Below are 20130 nucleotides of genomic sequence, written 5' to 3' on the forward strand. Positions count from 1 at the left end.
GGTGGCTCAGTCGGTTAAGTGTTTGCCTTCAGCTCAGGTCATGATCCCAGGGTCCTGGGATCAAACTGCCCAGCAGGCTCCACACTCAGCAGGATGCCTGCTGCTCTCTCTCCCTCTGCCTGCTGCACCCCGGCTTGTGGTCTCTCTGTCAAATAAATAAATAAAATCTTAAAGAAAAAATAAAGTTGTTGGTTTACTCTAGGTGACCCTTATGCAGTGGGGAACTGCTGAAAGCCATCTTGTGGGTCAAGGAGTCCTAATTTGTAGCATTTGCTGATTTCCATGCCATATACATCCCACCAAGGCAATTTCAATGGTTCAATTTCAATGATTCAGTATGTTATCAGTAAATGTGGAGCTGGGGATACGTGTCCACAGTCAGCTTTTGCTTGCCATTGTGAATCTCCAGCACAACACTGCCCCTAAGGATCTTTCCAGCTACAAAATCGAAGCATGTATTATTTAACTTTATTGTATCTAGAACAAAGAATTAGTTAATTTTGAAAACAGTAACAATAGTTTTGAAATCTTATTTCCTCAGAGTTAATTCATCATTCATGAGAAATAAACTATTCTCTAGTTGAATTTGCATACTGTGAACCAGTTCCCAGTCATTTTCTCATAAACTTCTGAGATATTGAAAATACTACCATCGGACTTCTGATGGGGGTAAAAAAAAAATCAGTAGGAATCTTTTGATGAAAGTATTACTGTAATCTGTGGAGTTAAGCAAATTTTCCTTCAAAACCTTCAACATCACCTTTGACCAGCTCTAGACCAGATAGTTTGGTTATTAATCAAAACATATAGATCTCTTTCCATCAATATTCTTATTTAATTCTGATAAAGTCTAATTCAGAGCTGTGTCAATAAATGCTTCTGGTGTAAAGTAAAAGCACTAAAATTCACATCTGGGCTAAAGAAGGATTTAGAAAGCAAGGGATGGTCCTAAATGTTAAGCCTATTGCTGTGGATCAAAAGCAGGAGAAAAAAAAGGTTAGAAGAGATAGTCTTTTATAAGGTACTAATAAAGAGACTATAAAGAGACTAAGGTGGTAATGGAGTTATTAAGAATCAGACTGGATCGAGATATGCCAAGATCAGATGGTAAGCAAATAGAATCATTAACCCCTGGACAATCTCAATGGTCTTGGGAAACTAAATAATTCCCAAGACTTCTTAAAGAAGTAATTTATCTGGGCAGCTATGATGGAAGAATTGATTGACAACCATCAATAAAAGTGATCAAAATCCAAAAGATGCTTACTTTTTTTTCCCAGGAATAAATGTATATTTAAAATTTTATAATAAACGTATACTTCAAAGTGAAGATTTTCCCGTATTTCCAAATAAGATCATGTTCAACATACCTTGTAATCAATTTTATATTTTGACCTCAGTGTTTTGGTAAGTACAGTTGTGAAAACTGAGTTACAGACTCCTTCTTTTAAAATATTCTCCCCTTAACATGCACCTTTTCTGAGATTGGTCAAGGCAATTCGGTACAATCAGGCAGCAACATCCAGGAAGATCACCTCCCCCACTTTTTTTCCTCTAGTTTGTAGTTTTAGTGCCAAAATCAAGTCTTAAAATATTCCTTTCACAAAAATAAGGCAGATTTATGCTGTAAAAACAGTAGTTTTTGTCAAAGGCTATACTCTTCTGTCCTTAACTGCTGTCATCAACTGTCAGCATATTCTTTAAAGATCACTTTTTTCTTTGCAGCAACACCTACGTGTAGCTCGTTGGCTGTCCAGATAAGGTTTACAGCCTAAATGCATAACACTGTTGAACAAGAGCTCTGCTGTGGTTTCACAGGCCTGAACGTGCTGAGCCAGTCCTAGTGTCTTCTGCACATCCCGGAGGATCTTAGAGAGGCAAGGCTGGAATTCCTCATTGCAGTCGTTCTTGCTTTTGCTGCGGGTCTCATAGCACCTGCCATGTTGGTTACAGCACTTTGTCAGGGAAGGAATGCCAATATTAAGGTGAACACCAAACAGTGGAGAGCCACATCCATTCGGCAGGGAGGGGTTATAACCGTAACCCGGGAAAGGCTTAGACCCCTCATTGCACTTGTACTGGCAGAGCCCATCCTCACCTCCCAGAAGGTCCAAGGCAGCGTTCAGGTACATGTCTATCTTGTGAACGCCGTTCTGGATGGTCTTCAGGGTGGCCCACCAGTAGGTGGTCTGGGCCTGCTCCTGGCACCTGAGAGTGGCGGACACAAAGAGGAGGATCACGAGGGCAAGCGCGGGCAGCGGAAGGACGGCCATCTGTGCAGCACTGGGCTGTGCCCCCACGGAGCCCATGGGGTGCCCTAGGCAGCGGCGCCAGCCCCGGGCTCTGCATCCCCAGCTGCCTCCATACCCATGCTTCCTCCAAAAGATGCTTACTTAAGAGGATTCCCACTCCAGAATCTGTCCAGTATTAGGCAACTCTCATTTACTGGAAAGGAGCCCAAGAAACATTATATTGTGGGAAACTATATCATCACTGCAGTAGGTTGGCAAGATGTTATTCTTCCAGTGCTGGAATGCGGTTGGAGAATGGCACAAGCCACACGGCATCACAGTGTACCCACGTTAGACAAGGCTTCTCTGGAGGACCGTCTTCCACTCTACATGATGCGGGATCCGGATGAGGCCACAGGAGTCCCTGAGCCGGATGCAATAAAAATTCATGTACCAGACAGGGTGCCCAGGAGATGAGGGAAACTAAGCATTCCATTTTTTATAGAGTACTGAGGCACCTCCAGGGCAATGGGGTCTGTTAAGCCCTAAACTAGTTTTTTGTCTTGAATATTTATCTTTCTATCTATCTGTCTATCCATTTATGAGAGAGAGAGAGAGAGCAGGAGCAGGGGGAGGGGCAGAGAGAGAGAATCTCAAGCAGATTCTGTACTAAGTAAGGAGCCTGATGCAGGGCTCCATCTCACGACCCTGAGATCATGACCTGAGCCAAAATCAAGAGTCGGATGCTCAGCTAACTGAGCTCCCCAGGCACCCTAAGCTATGAACTAGTTTTATGTACCCTTGAAAGCCTTCAGTCTCAGGCTTAGAGAGGGAGGCATATGCCTTTGGTAGGAAAAATCCAAGTATGAGATCAGTTAGTCTTACTTCTGGTAGGAGAGCAGATTCTCAGCCTCCCCTGATTAATACTTCCCTGGTTTATTAATCTGAAATTACCAAAGAAGGTTCAGTGAGTGGGGAAGAGCTTAATGAAAGACGTAAGTAACCTGGTGGAAAGTGTAGGTTCTCAAAGAGGTGGTCAGGTCATGGCCCTCCAGTCATGGCCTGGGGGGAGCAGGCTCCACCCCCTGCATGAAGATTTCACAAAATTTCCTAATATGGGTAGTTTTATATAGGTCTCCCAAGGTACCCTCAGGAAGGGCCCTTCACAGCAACACCCCCCCACATTGCTATAGCCTTAACTTTAATGGGAAGGTAAGCCTCAGAACACCCTGAAATCCTCATTCTGAAATTGTGCTGAACCGGAAACATGGTCTCACCTCACAGGGCTCTACCTATGTTTAAGCAAATGAGAACTAAGGCACGCTGTAGAACAGGCCAGTGAGTGTGACCCCATCTATGGCAGATCCAGTTCCCCAAACCAGGAGCACCTCCACATCTTGGGGTGGGTAGTAGCAAAACTAGTTGCAGCAGGCCTGAACGGATGTGAGCACATTTCTAAATGCAGTGAGGGCTGTAAACTCCAAAAGACTGTTTAGTTCAGAGGCACATTAGTCTGTTGTGAAAAACAGAGGCCTTCCCAAAAGTAAAACTGAGACATTTAATTCCTAGATGAAAAGTGAAATCTGTCTGTAACCACATTCAAGTAATACAATATTCTTACTCCCCTGACATGTACCTTAATTATTCAGTGTTTTATTATTTTAGTTTTCTACTGAATGACAATTTGGTATTTTAAAATTTGGATTTAACAACTATATTTATGAGGTTTGTTTCCCCTATATTTATTAGAACTTTTTTTAAACCTTGACTGCTATATGAAATAAAATGGGAAATTTTTGGTCATTATCTATGCCCTTAAATTGTTTATATAGGATAGGAATTACCTGATCCTTGAAAGTCTGAAAACACTTGTCTGTGGAGTGCAGGCAAAATTTTTAGTACTTTTTTGTTTTCTGTTTTTAATCAATGCATTCATTTCCTCTCTGAAAATCGGCCAATTTTACCCATCTAAAGTTAATTTTACTTAATTTATATTTTCCTAGAAAAGTCTCCATCTCCTAGAGATTTTGAAATTAGTAAGATAGTGCACATAAAATATTTTACAGCCTAGTTTTTAAAAACAGTGAAACCAGGGCACCTGGGTGGCTCAGTGGGTTAAAGCCTCTGCCTTCGGCTCAGGTCATGGTCTCAGGGCCCTGAGATTGAGCCCGGTATCAGGTTCTCTGCTCAGCGGGGAGCCTGCTTCTCCCTCTCTCTCTCTGCCTGCCTCTCTACCTACTTGTGATCTCTCTCTCTCTGTCAAATAAATAAATAAAATCTTTAAAAAAAACCAACAATAGTGAGACCTATCCTATATATAAGACATAAAATATGTATGTAGAATTTAATAAGAACAGTCATCTAAACATCACACAGGCCAGAAAAGAGGAACCACCTGTACCTTATATGCCACTCCTTATAAACCTCATATATTTATCCACTCCACTGACTGTGAACAGGTCTGAAAGCCTAATCTCAGCTGTACCTTATGAAACTAGAAAAGAAAGAGAAAACTAAATCTAAAGAAGTAGAAAAAAAGGAAATAATAAAGGCCAGACTGGAAATTAAGCAAGTAGAAAACAGAAAAATAGAGAAAATCGGTAAGACCAAAAGCTGGTTTTTGAGAGTAAGAAAAATGGTAACTCTTTTTGTAGAATGATGAGAACAAAGAGAGAGAAGACACAAATTTTCAATAACAGGAAAGAGTGTGTGCACATCCTATCATTATTAAAAGGATAATAGGACAATAATATGAACAATTGTGTCAATGAACTAAACAACTGAGATGAAATCACAAATTCCTTATAAAACCAAAGCCACTGAGCGTACTCAAGAAGAAAAAGATCATAGCCTTATATCTAGTAAAGACATTTCCTTGAATCTATTGAAGAAATTAGATAGCCTTTTACCTGAATAGCTCATTTTTGTAATTTACAACCTTCCCACAGAACCTAGATGGCTTCACTGATGAATTCTACCAAACATTTAAGGAAGCAACAATTGATAGTTCTACACAAATTGTTCCAGAAAATAGAAGACTCATTCTAAGAGGCCAGCATTACCCTGATATTAAAACCAAACAAAGGCATTAGAAAACAAAACCACATAATCAATATCCCTCATGAACGTCAATGCAAAAATTCTAAACAAAACTACAAACTGAATTTTGCAACATATAAAAAAGATAATACATCATGATCAAGTGGAGTTTATCCTAGGGATGCAAGGTTGGCTTAATGTTCAATTCAAAAATCAATCAAGGTACAGCAGTTGCCCCCTTCTCCATGGGGAATATGTCCCAAGACCCCCAGTGGATGCCTGAAACCACAGAGAGTACCAAACCCTATATAAACTATGCTTTTTCTTATATGTACATATGTATGATAAAGGACACAGTAAGAGATTAATAACAAACTATAAAATAGAATAATTATAATGATATACTGTAATAAAAGTATGTTAATGTGCTCTCTCACTCTCTAAACGTCTTACTATACTGTACTCACCCTTCTTGTAATGATATGATATGATGAGGTGAAGTGAGGTGAATGACATAGGCAGCGTGACCTAGCACGAGGCTGTTATTGACCTTGTGATGCTACATCAGAACAAAGATCGTCTACTGGGCTGGACTGTGTTGGCAGTGCGTAACTGAAAAGGTGGAAAGTGGAACTGTGATAAGGGGGGACTACTGGAATTCACCATATTAGAAAAGTAAAAAACACAACTCATATGACCATCTCATTCAATGCAAAAAAGGATTTGAAAAATTAAAAAATTTATCTTTGACTTTTTTAAAAAGCTTTTTCAGGGGTGCCTGGGTGGCTCAGTCAGTTAAGCGTTAGACTCTTGGTTTTGGCTCAGGTCGTGATCTCAGGATCATGAGCTCCAGCCCCAGATCAAGCTCTGTGCTCAACACAGAGTTGGCTAGGGATTCCTTCCCCTCCCTCTCTCACTCCCTATGCTCTTCCCTGCCCTTGTTCACATGCTGGCTCTCTCTTCCTCTCACTCTCTCTCAAATTAATAAATAAATACCTTTAAGAAGTTTTTTCAGCAAACATGGACTAAAAAGGAACCTCCTTAAGCTGATAAAGGGCATCTGCGAAACACCTACAGCCACAGTTCTATTTAAAGATGACAGAATAAATACTTTTCACCTAAGACAGACAAGGCAAAGATATGAGCTTTCACCACTTTTATTCAACCTGGTACTGGAGAGTCTAGGTAGTACAAAAGTCAAGGAAAATAAATAAAAGGCACACGAATTGGAAAGGAAGAGAGAAGACTGCTCCTATCTTCAGATGCCATGACTGTATATAGAGAAAAGTCTAAAGATCCTAAATGGGGAAAAAACTGTTTAAAAAAAATAAGTTCAGCAAGGTCAGTGTACATTTTTTTTATTTTTTATTTTTTAAAAGATTTTGATTTATTTATTTGACAGAGAGAGAGAGAGAGAGACACCAAGAAAGAGAACACAAACAGGGGGAGTGGGAGAGGGAACAGCAGGCTCCCCGTTGAGCAGGGAGCCCAATGCAGGGCTCGATCCTAGGACCCTGGGATCGCGACCTGAACCAAAGGCAGATGCTTAACGACTGAGCCACCCAGGCACCCCTGAAATCAATATATTTTTAAAATCAATTATAATTCTATATGTTAGCAATGAATAATTAGAAATTGAAATTACAAATGAACAACTTATTAAAAAAAAAACAAATGAAACACTTATAATAGTACCAAAATATGAATTATGTAGGGATAAGTCTGACAAAAGATGTGTAGCAGTGCCAGAGTGTCTCAGCTGGTTAAGTGTCTGCCTTCCGTTCAGGTCATGATCCTGGAATCCTGGGATCAAGGCCCATGTAGGGCTCCCTGCTGGTGGGGTGCCTACATCTCCCTCTACTCTTCCCCACCTCTTGCGCTCTCACTCTCTCTCTCGTGCTCTCCCTCACGTGTGCTCTCATATAAATAAATAAAATCTTAAAAAAAAAGATGTGTAATGCCTATACTCTACAAACTATTGTGGAAAACCTATACACAATAAAAATTTGTCAAAAGAAATAAAGGACTTCAGTCAATGGAGAGATATACCGTCTTCAGAGATTCAAAGACTCAATATCGTATGTCAATTCTTCACAAACTGATCAATGAATAAGATGTAATCACAATCAAAATCCCAACAGGGTTTTTTGGAGAAATTGCTAAGCTAATTTTAAAAATTTCATATATGGAAAGCAAAGGACCTAGAATGGCCTGCTCAGTCCTGAAAAAAGAACAACAAGGACACCTGAGGGGCTCAGGCAGTAGAGCATCTGCCTTTGGCTCAGGTCATGATCCTGGAATCCTGGGACCAAACCCCACGTAGGGCTCCCTACTCAGCAGGGAGCCTGCTTCTTCCTATCCCTCTGCTCTTCCTCCCTACCCCGCTCCTGCTCTCTCTCTCTCTCGCTCACTCTCTCAAATAAATAAAATCTTTGAGGAAAAAAAAACAAATTTGGAGGATACACTACTGGATTTCAAAAGTATAAAACTGCTGTCTTATTAACAGTCTCAAGACAGTCTCATTAACAGAACACAACAGAATGTCCAGAATAGTATCCACCGCAGATGACAGACCATATCAAGTGTTGAGGAGGAAGTGAAGCAACTGCCACATTCCTACACCACTGGGGGGAGTGTTCAATGTTTCAACTACCTTGGAAGACAGTTTGACGGTTTCCTAAAAGGTAAGCATACACACATACCATTGTGACTTAGACATTCCATTCCTAGATATTTGCTCAAGAGAAATGAAAGCAATGCATCTGTATGTGAATATGCATTGGAACTTGTTTGCTGTAATCAAAACAGCAACAATTCAAATGCCCATCAACAGAGAATGAATAGAATGGACAGTGTACAACCATACAAGGAAATACTACTTAGCACTAAAAATGCATGAACTTTTAATAAAAACAACAATGTGTATGAATCTCAAAAGAAATTATGACTCGGGGCGCCCGGGTGGCTCAGCTGGTTAAGCATTTGCCTTCGGCTCGGGTCATGATTCCAGGGTTCTAGGATCGAGCCCCGCATCGGGCTCTCTGCTCGGCAGAGAGCCTGCTTCTCTCTCTCCCTCTCCCTGCCGCTCTGCTTACTTGTGCTCTCTCTCTAGCTCTCTGTCAAATAAATAAATAAAATAAAATTAAAAAAAAAAAGAAATTATGACTCGTCAAAGAAGTCAGACCAAAAAAGTGTACATTCTGTATAATTCTATTCATATAAATTCTAGAAAATTAAAAATAATCTTTGGTATTAGAAAGTGCATCAGACATTGCCTGGGGAAGGGATGAGGCTGGAAGGAGAAATGATAAAGGGGCACAAGGAAACTTTGAGTGTGTTAGGTATTTTCTTTTTATCGTCATAACCGTTTTGTGGGAGTATTCATAATTCAGAAATTATCAGGCTGTATACTTTATATATGTGTAGTTTTTAGTAAATCAAGTCAACCTAAGAAGTCTGCTGAAAACAAACAAAAGTAAAGGAAAGATAGTGCTATTACCTTCATCTCATTCAGCTCGTGAAGTTCCTTAGCAGGATTTTTTTCTAAGTGACCTGCCTTATTCAGAGCCATAGCTGTTACCATGCCTTTGCAACAACTGGGGGGACAAAAAGTACACACACAACATGATCGATTTATTGTTGGTTCCTCTCCTAAATGTTTCAAATCCCTATACAGTGGAAGTTTACCATAACAATTAATCTGTTGAGAGTAATCTCTCTGTTTCTCACCCTCATCCTGTCCCCCACCCATTTTTCTCACTCTTGACCACTGGTAACATTGAATGGAAATGAAGGGGAAATTTGGCTAGACCATAAAAGCTACTTCCTGAATTTGAAGCAATCTTAGCGACACATGCTTCCTAGTTAATAAATTACGATTTTTCAGCCTCATCTTTATTTGGTAGGAATCTCCCACTTTTTCAGATATAAGAGTTTTCAGTTGAAATTTTTTGAGAGATGTTTTGGGGGCACCTGGATAGCTCTGTTAGTTAAGTGTCTGCCTTCAGCTCAGGTAGTGATCCGAGGTCCTGGAATGGAGCCCGCATTGGGCCCCCACTCAGCTCGTTTCTCCCTCTCCCTTCCCCTCTACCCACTCTCTCTCTCTCTCTTAAATAGATAAGAAATAATTTAAAAAAAAAAAAAGATGTTTCAGTTGGTGTTCAGTGAAACCAAGCATATTTAGTGAAATATGAGTATACAATCAGTTTTGTATGGAATGACACAGGAAGTACAAGCTTCTTCATAAATGCTCCCCATTATATGCAAACATGTAAGATATATCTTAATGCAAACAAATTGACCTTTTTGGTTTAATTTGGTTTTCTTTTTACTAATTCTCACTCCAATATAAGCGTATACTTCCCACCCTACCTATGGTAACACTGTTCAAAGGAATTCGAAAGCCATTGGGAAAACCTCCCTACCTCCCTACCCTTATCTCCTCTACTTTATGTCACATTTAATCTTCAAAAGGACAATAATAAAACAACAGAGAGTTTCACCTGTTCAGATAGCTGGAATATTGTGCCAACTTTCTGGCCAGTGCAATTGCGTCTAGCTCCAACTTTGCAACTCCCAGATCATGTTTCTCAGAACTTTCCTCCCTCAAATTTGGGAGAGTGTTTTGGTCAGTGAAGTCAGGCACCATTAAAATCAACAAGCTTACCATCCACTGGATCATAGATATATGCAATTCATCCATCTGTTAAAAAAATGATTATAATATAAATGAATTATTTTAAATAAATCAAACAGTGAAAACCATACAAATTTAAAAATAGAAATCACACCTGTGTCCAACTTTAAACAACACTCTCATTCTTAATGACATCAAATCATCACTACTCAGCTAGGGTAAACTTAGTTTCTGTTGTTTACTATATGAACTCCATTAAACTACCCTCCTCCTCCTCTTTAGCTTGGTCAAGGGGATTAACCTATGAAAGCCGCAGTTCCCCAATCGTGTACCAAGGCATTGAAGGGTTCTGCAGCCAAATCTCAAGGACACTATGGGACTTTAAATTCTTGAGGGAAGTGATAGTGTTATGTGACATCTATCAGCACAGCACAAACTTGACATAGATCACAGTTCCAACATTAGATGCACTGTACCACTTCTGATGGCTTCTTAGCTTTGCAAAGCTGGTTTTATTGATGGTTTTGTGGTTTAAAAAAAAGTACTTTGGGAAAATCAAGGTACAACAGGCAATGAGGGTGGTACTGTCCAACCCGTTTCCAAGGTTAAAGTTGTACAGTGTTCAAGTACATATGTTCCATTGATAAATGATTTTGATGAGAGGAAAATAAAATAAAAGATTCTCTTTTTCTCAATGTATGTATATCTAAGAAGTTAAATTAAAACATTATATTTTACAAAGCTTATTTGAATAAGCAATTAGAATTAGGCAGCATCAAAACCAAAAAGTGGTTAGGGACATTCTGCAGGTAGGAGCCAGGAAAAACATTTTAATAGAGAATATGCTAAAGTAGAGAAAAGAAATTATTTAATTGATTACAACTCAAATGTTTGCCCTATTTGGGAAAATTCAGGTATTTGGCTATCGTGATAGTTGTCCTTGTATTTCATTTTTTCATAATCAAGAGAATCTAGTTGACTGTTTATAATTAGTTCCTGAGTTTTGTTTTCTCAGGTTCAAATGCATGAGCTCCTCTGGCCTTGGTTTGTTTATAGAAGCTACCAGTGGCCCAAGAGCTACCCCAGTCTAATGGCCTCCTTGTTTAACTGTTTTAACTTGTATTACTTTTTCAAACAGTTACTAAGTTATTAGGAAAGAAATATTTAGTAAGTTGTTTGAACCTAGCTACTCAATAAACTGAACTCTGGAGTTTTTCTTTTGGTTGAGGAGTATGAAAATACTGAGACCCAAAGGGCAATAACCGGTCAAATTTGGGAACCTCTGCATTATGCTATTTGGAGAAGCTGGGACCCAGAAATCAAATGCAGAAAACTTCATGAAATGCAAATGTCAAGCACACCATCCTCTTCACGTGCTCCCTCCCCTTTCTCTGTTGATGAGTTCCTCAGTACCCTTCTCCAGGCTTAAATATGACCCTGAGAAGTCTTTTTAACTTCCCCTGGCTTTAATTTGCTCCTTTCCCCACATTTCTATGGTACTTTGTACATCCCTATTATAACGGTTTGCACATCTGTGACCTCAATTAGCCAGTGCATCTCTTTAAGACATGGCCCATCATTTTATCCCTCAAAACCACACACAGTACTTGGCAAAGAATTAAGTGCTTAATAGATGTTTGTTAAATCGATAAATAATAATCAAACTCAGTAGCCCATCTGATAGTAAAACACAAGCCCCCCACCTCAGAAGGAAACATTATTAATGACCTAAGGCAATGTTGATGAATGTATTTTTACACCTTAATTAACACATCAGGAAAAGGGCAACTCTTCCTGAGGAATGGTTTAAAAAAGATTGTTATCCATTTTACAAGTTAAAAGATATTCCCCGCCCCCCCACATTCACAAGCTATGCCCCTCCTGCTTCTCAAAGTAAATAAATTCCTAACTGTTCTTTCTTATACCAATGGCCTGGATTATACTGTCATAGAAACAACTCATTTGTGCTTATACAAAATATTAATCAATCCTTGAACTCTTCCTAATAGACAAAAAGAAACATGTTATCTTCATCTCAGAGTTATATTGGAGAGACTAAATGGTAGAATCTAGGGCATGCAATAGTTCATAGGTGAATTTAAAATTAGAATCAAATTAAGCACAAAAGTACATCTTTCACTTTCACAAAGATATGAAAGCGTTCTTTGTAATTAGATAGAGAGTACATACGATAAGTTTTTTAATAAACCAGAGGTTTACTGTGATCTGGATACAAAATCCTGAGAGAATTTTTAATGAATTAAGTGCTTTTTCTTTTATGAAAAGACTTGCTCCAAATTCACTAATCTTGTCAGGGATGACAAGTAGCTTACTTAGCCACCTTCTAGCTGATTTTTTATTTTTTTTATTTTTATTTTTTTTTTTAAGATTTTATTTATTTATTTGACAGAGAGAGATCACAAGTAGGCAGAGAGGCAGGCAGAGAGAGACGGGGAAGCAGGCTCCCTGCTGAGCAGAGAGCCCGATGCGGGGCTCCATCCCAGGACCCTGGAATCATGACCTGAGCTGAAGGCAGAGGCTTTAACCCACTGAGCCACCCAGGCGCCCCCTAGCTGATTTTTTAAATCATATTTAATTGTCCCTTCAAAATATAAGTGATGTTTAATAATGAGTAAGAGGAATTTATGTTATGGACAGGTCATTTTGAAAACGAATAGAAGAATTTCTATCTTGGTATGATTTTGCTGCTGAAAATGACACATAGCTCATTTTTTAAAACTTTCTAATTTATATACTTGAAAATCTGGAAATAAGTTTCTAATTGTTCTAAAATCTTACAGTTAAAGTGTTTCAGCTGGCTGAGAATCTTTTGTTAAAATGTAGAAGTGCCCCAACGTCTAATGTCAGCAAGAACAACTGACTGACATTACGATAGAGGGAAAATTTAACTAGTCACAATTTAATAGAAACCTCTGCATAACACTCATGGAATTAAAGGCTGAGTCTTATTATTTAATAAAGACAGTCAATTATGCACTTCTTCAACTTTGATTCATGTTTCTTTGTGAGCTATCATTTCAGAGTGACAGTCTTTAAAAGCAAGTGCTGGGGCACCTGGGTGGCTCAGTGGGTTGAAGCCTCTGCCTTCGGCTCAGGTCGTGATCCCAGGGTTCTGGGATTGAGCCCCGCATCGGGCTCTCTGCTCAGCGGCGAGCCTGCTTTCCCCTCTCTCTCTCTGCCTGCCTCTCTGCCTACTTGTGATCTCTGTCTGTCAATAAATAAAAATAAAATCTTAAAAAAAAAAATTTTTTTTAAATAAAATAAAATAAAAGCAAGTGCTGAAGCTGACCTTCAAATGACTTTATCACTAAGTATTAACTTGTGATTATAAAAAATTATGAAGCCTGTTCTCTCACATTTTACTAAAAATTATCTTAAAGTGTTTTTTACTTCAGCCTGTTCCACTGTTTGTATGTGTGTTATACACATAAGTTATATACAAAAGACAAAGATCTTTTTGCTGATAGAGACACATAGTGGACAGGGTTTGAGGATCAGTGTTTTAGCCCATCAAGCAGCACAGAGTGGACGGAATTTATGACATAAAGGAAAAAACAAAACAAAACTGAAGGTAGGAAAATGAATCCGAGAAGAAAATGAATGATGGGTGGAACAAAGGCAAATTTTTTCATTTTTATATAGTTATAGCAGTTAATATGGATATACACAGTTCCTCAGGGAATTGACAATCTTGCAAGTTTTCTACAAACTATAACACCATAATGTAGTGTCAAAATAGAGGTATATTAAGGCACTTTCTAAATAAGCCTGTATTATTATAAAGATTGAATTCAATAATATAAAAAATTGAGTAAATGATTCCATGGAGATAAATACCTAATAGTAAATTATTTACCGAAGAAGGAGTTAATATAGCAATACCATAAGACAACAGTGCTGGAATGTTCTTTCTTTCTTCATTCAATAAGTATTTATTAAGTCTCATTATGCGACAGTACTCTGTTACCCTTTTTCTTAATTTTGGTTGTCTTCCAAGTCATAGAAATTTCTCCTAAGTCTGGGGATCCCCTGGATTCAGTCTTCCAGTCTTTACATATGTGCGCCTCAACTCTTGGTGTCTATATATTTACAACATATTCATAGACTGATATAACGTAATGCTTCATAAGTAGCATTTCCATATAACATCACAGTCTCTGCCTTTCAAATTCCTTTTAAAAAAATTTTTATTTATTTATTTGAGAGACAGAGAGAGACCAAAAGAGACAGAGACAGAGCATGAGTGGAGGGGCTGGGCAGAGAGAGATGCAAACTCCCTACTGAGCAGGAAACCAGTCACAAGGGTCCATCCCAGAACCCTGGGATCATGTCCTGAGCTGAAGGCAGCTGCTAAACTGACTGAGCCACCGAGGTACTCCTTAAATTTCAAATTTAAGCAATATTTAAGTGAATTAAGTTCCTTTTACCAATTTTGTAAGATCAAATATTTGCATACTGTTTAATTACAATAAAAAATTCCTGTGTGAATCTAGATTATAATTAAGACTAGGCAGTAGGAGTAAATACGGTAAACTATGCCTTTGGAAATTATTACTTCATGCTGTGCTGGCTAAGAAGTCCACAGGTTCAGGGGTGCCTGGGTGGCTCAGTCAGTTGATCACCTGGCTCTTGATTTTGGCTCAGGTTATGGTTCAGAGCCGTTGAGATCTAGCTCCATATCTGGCTCTGTGCTCAGGGGGGATTCAGCTTGGGATTCTCTCTTCCTCTCCTTCTGCCCCTCCCCCAACTAATGTGTATGCTCTATCTCTAAAATAAATAAATAAATCTTAAAAAAGGAAAAGAAGTTCACAGGTTCAGTTCTTCAGAATTGCAGAAGAATTCTATTTGTCCTAAAAATGAGAGACTAATATATATGGTGGCATCTTGTCTTTCTTCCTAATATCATGTTTCTGTCATCCATCAGCCAGGCAGTAGCACCAACATAAATCCTTAAAATGTTCACATTCCAGATTAATACTATTAAGGAAAAAAAAATCAGTATACTGAGTAAAGAGTAAAGATAATAATTAGAACTTGAAACTTTTGATCATCTCTGAAATTTCATTCCTAGTGCAGGAACATACTACGTTTAAAAATCCCTGCAAATCATTTGAGTAATAATATCACAAAAGTTCCCAGTGTGTCCTCCTAAACTCCTGCTTCAGTTGGATAGGCATGACCTAGTCTCTCCTTGAAGAAAACTCCCAGCCAAGGCAAAATATAATTTCACAAACCCTTATAAGTACATACATGGCGCTGAAGTTCAATGTTACCATTGTTAATCTCATTGCTTATCTTCAAAAGCCATTGTTGAATCATGTTAAATATTTGTGCTTGAAGTACCCTGAAGGAAAAATCAAGTAAAATAAATATGAGATATACTTAGAGTATAAAAGTCTATCAACTAAAAGAAAAGGTTTTATTTGGGTGGACCTAGAAATGTTGGTGTTGACAACTCTTTTGAGAATTCAGAGAAAGGGAAATGAAAGCCCTGAATTACCTGGTATAATGGCTTACTCATTATCACAGCCTTCCTAACCCTGGGCAGGTAGCAACTGGCATTATGCACTTTGAACAAGGTAAATCTTACATTCGGTGCTAGCTCTCTACTAAAAAAACTCACCCTCATAGCCTTTACATTCACTTCTAGGCAATGAGGCCAAAAAAGTGAGAAGAATGAATTTTGAAATTCTCAAGAGATCAATTTCCAATATGAAAGTGTGAGGAGCAAAGCTGATCCGTGCCACCCCCCCACACCCCCGCACCCCTCTACCCCATCCCCCAACCCCCACCCCCACCAAGTGAGGCTGGTGAGAATTACTTAAAAAACAAAACAAAACCAAAACACTGAAAGCCTCTGGAAACTTCCTAAGGACAAAGAGCAACTGAAGAAACACGTGTTCAAGACAATCTATGAAAATTCAATAAGAAAGTTAAGAAGAGCCAATGGTATTTAAAACAAGGCTAGCTCTCAGCTCAGTGAGGCGAAACTCCACCCCAGACTGCTGCAGCCAAGAACACAGAACTCCCTCCCTAGCCCTCCACCTCGAGGTCGGAGGGCTTTCTTCCTGAGAGGCACAGGACTTCCAAGGTTTCTTACATGACCCCAGCTGCCTATTGCTGAGGCTAGGTACTGGGAAAATGTAGCTGAGAAGTGAGGATTCCCTTCTGTCCAGAAGAAAGCTGTGGGAACTTACGGGCCAGAATCCACATCCATATACTGAGGAATGGTACCAATAATGTTTATCGATGCATCTAACTGAGATTTCATTTCATTAACTTTTTCATTAAGTCTTTCCCATTCTTCATGAAGCATTTCAGGAAACTGCAGGCCATTTACCAACTTGAAAGAACAGAATTCTAGAGAATTAACCAAACTTGAAAGAATTTTAGATATACCTAGAAAAGTGAGGAAAGTACTAATTTTAAAAAGTGTTCATAAGTCTACCATTACAATAATAAATTACAAAAATACCAACGGGGAGGGGCTTATCTTCTTTTCATCTTTTTATTATCCTACAGTTTGCCTAGCAGGGAACCTTGCAAAGAGTAGTTCTTAAACAAATGTTCAGTAAATAAACACAGTGCAGTCAGTGCTTTTCTGACTCTCGGACTAGTTGTTTCTTTGACGACAGTTTATACTCTTAAGTTTCTTGTCTTCTCAGCTGAGAACCAAATGCAGAAACTACAAATTACAGTTTTCTGTAACAGTTATTAATTCACTCAGTCATTCTGTTAAGAAGACAATGATGATAAGCAGCTCCTTTGTGATCATAGGGTAGATAATAACAGAAATGAGAATGGTTTAACACTTGAGTCATTTTTTAGGTCATTGTTCAGGTTTTCATAAAGCTTATTGTTTTGGTCTGAACAAGGATTGAGTCTGGATCCTAATCTTTGACAAATTCACTGTGAAATCATGGTGAAATATCACCTCTATACTTTTGTCTTAACTCATTTGCAAAATAAGAGATGATATGCTCCCATCTTAGGGGCACCAGGGTGGCTCAGTCAGTTACACATCTGCCTTTGGCTCAGGTCATGATCCCAGGGTCCTGGAATCGAGTCCCACATAAGGCTCTCTGCTCAGCAAGGAGTCTGCTTCTTCCCCTTCTCCCTCCTACTCTTCCTCTGTGTTCTTTCTCTCTCTCTCTCTCTCAAATAAATAAATAAAATCTTTAAAAAAAGAAAAGAAATGCTCCCACCTTAGAGATTTATAAAGAGAAATGGTTAAAAACCAAACTTTTTTTGTCCTTAATGAAATATTTTACTGCCTTCATCAGGAAATTTTGATCTCTTATGAGTATTCAAAATGATCTGTTAATTTCACTATTCATTCATCATTTTGACTTCTTCATTTATTTTAAACCATTTACTACTTCATTTTTTTCTCTTCCCACTATATATTCTCATGGGAATTATTAGCTTCTTATCTCTAACTACATTACTGATGCTATAGATAATTAAGATTGTGTTTTCCCAATGAAGTAGTTTTATGTTGAACAATAGTGCCAGTCAATGAACCAGGGTTGCCCAAACATTTCACTGGGAGGGATTCTCTTTTTTTTTTTTTTAATTTTAAGTAGGCTCCATTGCTCAACATGGGCTTGAACTCATGACACTGAGATCAAGGTCACATGCTCTACCAACTGAGCTAGCCAGGCAGCCTAGCTGAGAAGGATTCCTATGTAACACATGACACAGTGAATAAAGTCATCATTCTCATGAAATACAGTATCATTCAGAGTCTCAGATTATCTTTAGGATTTCTCACATACAATGTCCAACATCAATCAGAAACAGTCAAGAATGTGAAAAGAATTGACTCTTGAGAGTCAAGACAAAATACAGACAATAAAAAAAGACCTATAGGAGAACCAGATTATCCAGCATGAATTTTAAAATTAACTGTGAGCAGAACAGAAAACCAAAAAGTACATCCACACTTATATGGTCAATTAATCTATGACAAAGGAGGCAAGTATATATGATATATACAATCTCTTTGATAAACTGGAAAAACTGGACAGCTGCATGCAAAAGAATGAAACTGGACCATTGTCTTACACCATACACAAAAATAAACACAAAATGGATTAAAGACTAAATGTAAGACCTGAAACCATAAAACTCCTTGAAGGAAATAGGCAGTAATCTACTATAAGTTATCAAGACAGCTGGTACTGGCACAAGGACACACATCCAGATCAATGGAATAGAATTCAAAGTCCAGAAATAAACCCATACATCCATGGTCAACTAATTTTTGACAAGAATGTCAAGACCATTAAATGTGGAAAACATGGTCTTTCTAACAAATGGTAGTGGGATAACTGAATATCCACATGCAAAAGAAGGCTTTACCTCATACTATATACAAAAATTAACTCAAAATGGTCAAATATCATAATATAAGAGCAAAAACTACAAAACTCTTAGATGAACACATAAGGGTAAACTTCATGACTTTAAATTTGGCAAAGGATTCAAAGATATGACACTGAAAGCACAAACAAAAAAAAAAAAAGAAAAAAAAGGTAAATTGGACTTCATCAAAATTTAAAATTTTGGACTGCAAAGGACACCATCCAAAAAATGAAAAGCAGCCCATGGAGTAAGAGAAAATATTTACAATTCATATAGCTGAAAAAACACTTGTATATAGAGTATATAAAGAACTCTAACAACTCAGTAACAGAAAGACAAAAAAAAAAAAAAAAACCAATTAAAACATGGACAAAGGATCTGCATAGACATTTCTCCAAAGAATATATACAAATGGTTAATAAGCCTTAAAAAGATGCTCAACATCAGTAGTCATCAGGAAAACATGAATCAAAACCATTATGAGATACTACTACATACCCACTCATATGGCTAGAATCAAAAGTCAGACAACAAGTGATGGCAAAGATGTGGAGAAATCAGAGCCCTCATACACTGGGGGTGGGTATTTAAAACTATGATAATGGTGGCACAAGTCCATGAATGTACTCAAAATCATCAAATTATATACTTTTTTTTAAAGGATTTTTTTTATTTATTTGAGAGACAGAGAGAGCATGAACTGAGGGAGAGGCAGACTCCCCACTGAGCAGGGAGTCTGACTCGGGGCTCGGTCCCAGGACCCTGGGATCATGACTTGAGCTGAAGCCAGATGCTTAAGCGACTAAGCCACCATGGCATCCCCAAATTATATACTTTAAATTGGAAATTGTACTATATATGAATTATATCTCAAAAAAAGTAGTGCTCAGGGACACCTGGGTGGCTCAGCCAGTTAATGGTTGCCTTCAGCTCAGGTCAAAATCCCAGAGTTCTGGGATCGAGTCCTGATCCCAGCCTGTTTCTCCCTCTGCCTGCCATTCCTCCTGCTTTATACTCTCATTCGCTCTGATTTAAAAAAAAAAGAAAGAAAGAAAAAAGAAAAGAAGCAGTGCTCAATACTTTATTTGTTTTTTTTAAAAAGATTTTATTTCTTTATTTGACAGAGGGATAGAGAGCACAAGTAAGCAGAGCAGAAGGCAGAGGGAGAGAGAGAAGCAGGCTCCCTGCTGAGCAGGGAGTCCAACGCGGGGCTTGATCCCAGGACCCTGGAATCATGACCTGAGCCAAAGGCAGTCGCTTAACCAACTGAGCCACCCAGGCGCCCCTTGTTTGATTTTTAAAACTGTATGTAACATTATTTAGATTTTAAATATTAATTGTATTACAAATAATCATCATGATTAAAATGCTTTATAATGTCAAACAACATGTCATTGTTTTTTTCTTACCATTATCCCCATTTATTCTTATTTCAAATTCTTTATAGAGTCTTCCTATGGTTTTCACAATTTCCTGCATGTACTGTAGCTCTGGTGGCATCTCCCCCTCCATACTTCTGTGGCGATTCAATATCCCAAACCCAATATCGGTCCAGTTTTCCTGTAAATGTTTAATAATCTTGAGAGAATCATATTTTGACACCAGCAAATACCCAGTATACTTGTCTTTATCTTCAGTTAACACCTAGAGAATGAAAGGGGGTGAGGAAATTAGACTATTATTCACTAATGATTTCATCAAAGTCTACCCAAGATCCTTATTTCTCAATGACTGCCAATTATTTTAGAGTTATATACCCTATTATTACTTGTTCATACAATTTTTTCATGTGACATGAAAAATTATTATTATTATTATTTTCAAAATTAAAGCCAT

The 20130-nt window shown here is 38.2% G+C and overlaps 2 protein-coding genes across 6 annotated transcripts in view; both read right to left on the minus strand.

Annotated features, from left to right (window-relative positions):
* The window catches only part of AXDND1 (axonemal dynein light chain domain containing 1), a 104251-nt gene that overhangs the window by 28478 nt on the left and 55643 nt on the right, over positions 1-20130 (minus strand). For all 5 annotated transcript variants that reach the window (XM_047704435.1, XM_047704436.1, XM_047704433.1 and 2 more), the window contains 5 exons: positions 19704-19938; positions 16125-16326; positions 15178-15271; positions 9773-9972; positions 8770-8866 (listed from right to left, as the gene is read on the minus strand). In XM_047704435.1, coding sequence (XP_047560391.1) covers positions 8770-8866; positions 9773-9972; positions 15178-15271; positions 16125-16326; positions 19704-19938 — 828 coding nt within the window. The remainder of the gene's footprint in view (positions 1-8769; positions 8867-9772; positions 9973-15177; positions 15272-16124; positions 16327-19703; positions 19939-20130) is intronic.
* LOC125085750 (group XIIA secretory phospholipase A2-like) lies at positions 1681-2638 on the minus strand. The gene has a single exon (XM_047704442.1). It carries the CDS (start codon positions 2307-2309, stop codon positions 1701-1703), a length of 609 nt encoding a protein of 202 aa, XP_047560398.1. The 5' UTR covers positions 2310-2638; the 3' UTR covers positions 1681-1700.

This window comes from Lutra lutra, chromosome 15 (genome assembly GCF_902655055.1).
Source record: "Lutra lutra chromosome 15, mLutLut1.2, whole genome shotgun sequence".
Lineage (NCBI taxonomy): Eukaryota > Metazoa > Chordata > Mammalia > Carnivora > Mustelidae > Lutra > Lutra lutra.